Raw genomic sequence first — 2,165 nt, forward strand, 5'->3', positions numbered from 1 at the left:
ATATACGTATTCACAGGCTTTGCCCAACATGATGCACCTTTAGCAGCAATTACAGCCTCAAGTATTTTTGAATACCATGCCACAAGCTTGGCACACCTATCTTCGGGCACGTTCACCCATTCCTCTTTGCTGGTTTCTCTTGGCAGAACCTCCCAAGCTCCATCAGACTGAATGAGAACTCTTATTTTTCATCCAGGATATCTCTGTACTTTAATTATCTCTAACCGGTGCCTGTCATACGGCAGTAAAACGGCTGATCAAACAAAACAGAAGTCATCGTCATTTACCCACTAGCTGCAGACTCAATAACTCCACGCTGACGTTTTGGTGAATTTATGAAACAATACAAAAAGAATGCCATTGTAAGTTGTTAATGTGTCAGCATACTTGCTAAAGCTAACGACGCTAGATTGATTACATTACGATAGCACGCGCAAACACTTCTGCAGACGTCACACATGGCACGGTTTAGTAAGTATGAATTGTTTTAGTTGTATTGTAAAACATAGAAACATTGCTTTGAGTGTTGAATGAAGAATCATTTCGAGTAAAAACGCTATGGACGGCTTTACTTCCGGTTCAAGGCAAACTCAACCAAATGATGGCGCCTAAGCGCAAACAATAACACACTATTTCCGTGTCTGTCGGTGTCATATGAAAACTGTTTGTCGATTACCAAACATGATGGCCGTTAGCCGAGAAAAATCCATAAATTGGCCGCACCGTTTTATAAGCCGCGGGGTTCCGAGCGTAAACTGGTGTCCAAAGTGGATCGAGTACACAATAGTACTTCTTGGAGAGACACACTCTTAAAGACGAACACAACTCGATAGCTTTAAAGCTACACGCACACAGGCCAACACACTACCAATACACTATTGTGTACCTCTTACACGTATTTACAAGTGTGAACAATACTCGGGATAGAAATGCGTTCCACTTTATTTTTATGAATTTTTGTATTATTGTTATTATTTTTTATTTATTTTTTATTTTATTTTTTATATATATTTTTAAAATTATTTATTTATTAATTTAATTTAATTTATTTATTTTTATTTATTTATTTATTTTTCCCACTTTAGATTAATTAAACTCAAGCTGGCTGTTAGCCAAGAAAAATCCATAAATTGGCCGCACCGTTTTATAAGCCGCAGGGTTCCAAGCGTAAACTGGTGTCCAAAGTGGATCGAGTACACAATAGTACTTCTTGGAGAGAGACACACTCTTAAAGACGAACACAGCTCGATAGCATTAAAGCTACACGTAAGCAGGCTAACACATTACCAATACACTATTGTGTACCTCTTACACGTATTTACAAGTGTGAACAATACTCGGGATAGAAATGCGTTCCACTTTATTTTTATGAATTTTTGTATTATTGTTATTATTTTTATTTTATTTTTTATATATATTTTTTAAATTATTTATTTATTTATTTAATTTAATTTAATTTATTTATTTTTATTTATTTTTTTATTTATTTTTCCCACTTTGGATTAATTAAACTCGAGCTGGCTGTTAGCCAAACAAAAATCCATGAATTAGCCGCACCGTTTTATAAGCCGCAGGGTTCCAAGCGTAAACTGGTGTCCAAAGTGGATCGAGTACACAATAGTACTTCTTGGAGAGAGACACACTCTTAAAGACGAACACAGCTCGATAGCATTAAAGCTACACGCACGCAGGCCAATACACTACCAATACACTATTGTGTACCTCTTACACGTATTTACAAGTGTGAACAATACTCGGGATAGAAATGCGTTCCACTTTATTTTTATACATTTTTGTAATATTGTGATTATTATTTTTAATATATATATTTTTTTTATATATATTTAAAAAAATATTTTTTTTAAATTTAATTTAATTTAATTTGATTTATTTTTATTTATTTATTTATTTAATTTTCCCACTTTAGATTTTTCTTGGCCGTTAGCCTAGAAAAATCCATAAATTGGCCGCACCGTTTTATAAGCCGCAGGGTTCCAAGCGTAAACTGTACAAGTGTGAACAATACTCGGATTAGAAATGCTTTCCACTTTATTTTTATTAATTTTTGTATTATTGTTATTATTCTTTTTATTTATTATTTTATTTTTGATATATATATTTTTTATTAAATTGTTTTTATTATTATTATTAATTTTATTTTTGAT

The 2,165-nt window shown here is 32.8% G+C and overlaps 1 protein-coding gene across 1 annotated transcript in view; it reads left to right on the forward strand.

The window, feature by feature from the left end:
- LOC133644068 (lipoma-preferred partner homolog) overlaps positions 1–175 on the forward strand; it is a 320,875-nt gene extending 320,700 nt beyond the window's left edge. The window contains exon 8 of the mRNA XM_062038391.1: positions 147–175. Within this exon, the coding sequence (XP_061894375.1) occupies positions 147–175 (29 nt within the window). The remainder of the gene's footprint in view (positions 1–146) is intronic.
- Positions 176–2,165: the final 1,990 nt, after the last annotated feature.

This window comes from Entelurus aequoreus, linkage group LG27 (genome assembly GCF_033978785.1).
Source record: "Entelurus aequoreus isolate RoL-2023_Sb linkage group LG27, RoL_Eaeq_v1.1, whole genome shotgun sequence".
NCBI lineage: Eukaryota > Metazoa > Chordata > Actinopteri > Syngnathiformes > Syngnathidae > Entelurus > Entelurus aequoreus.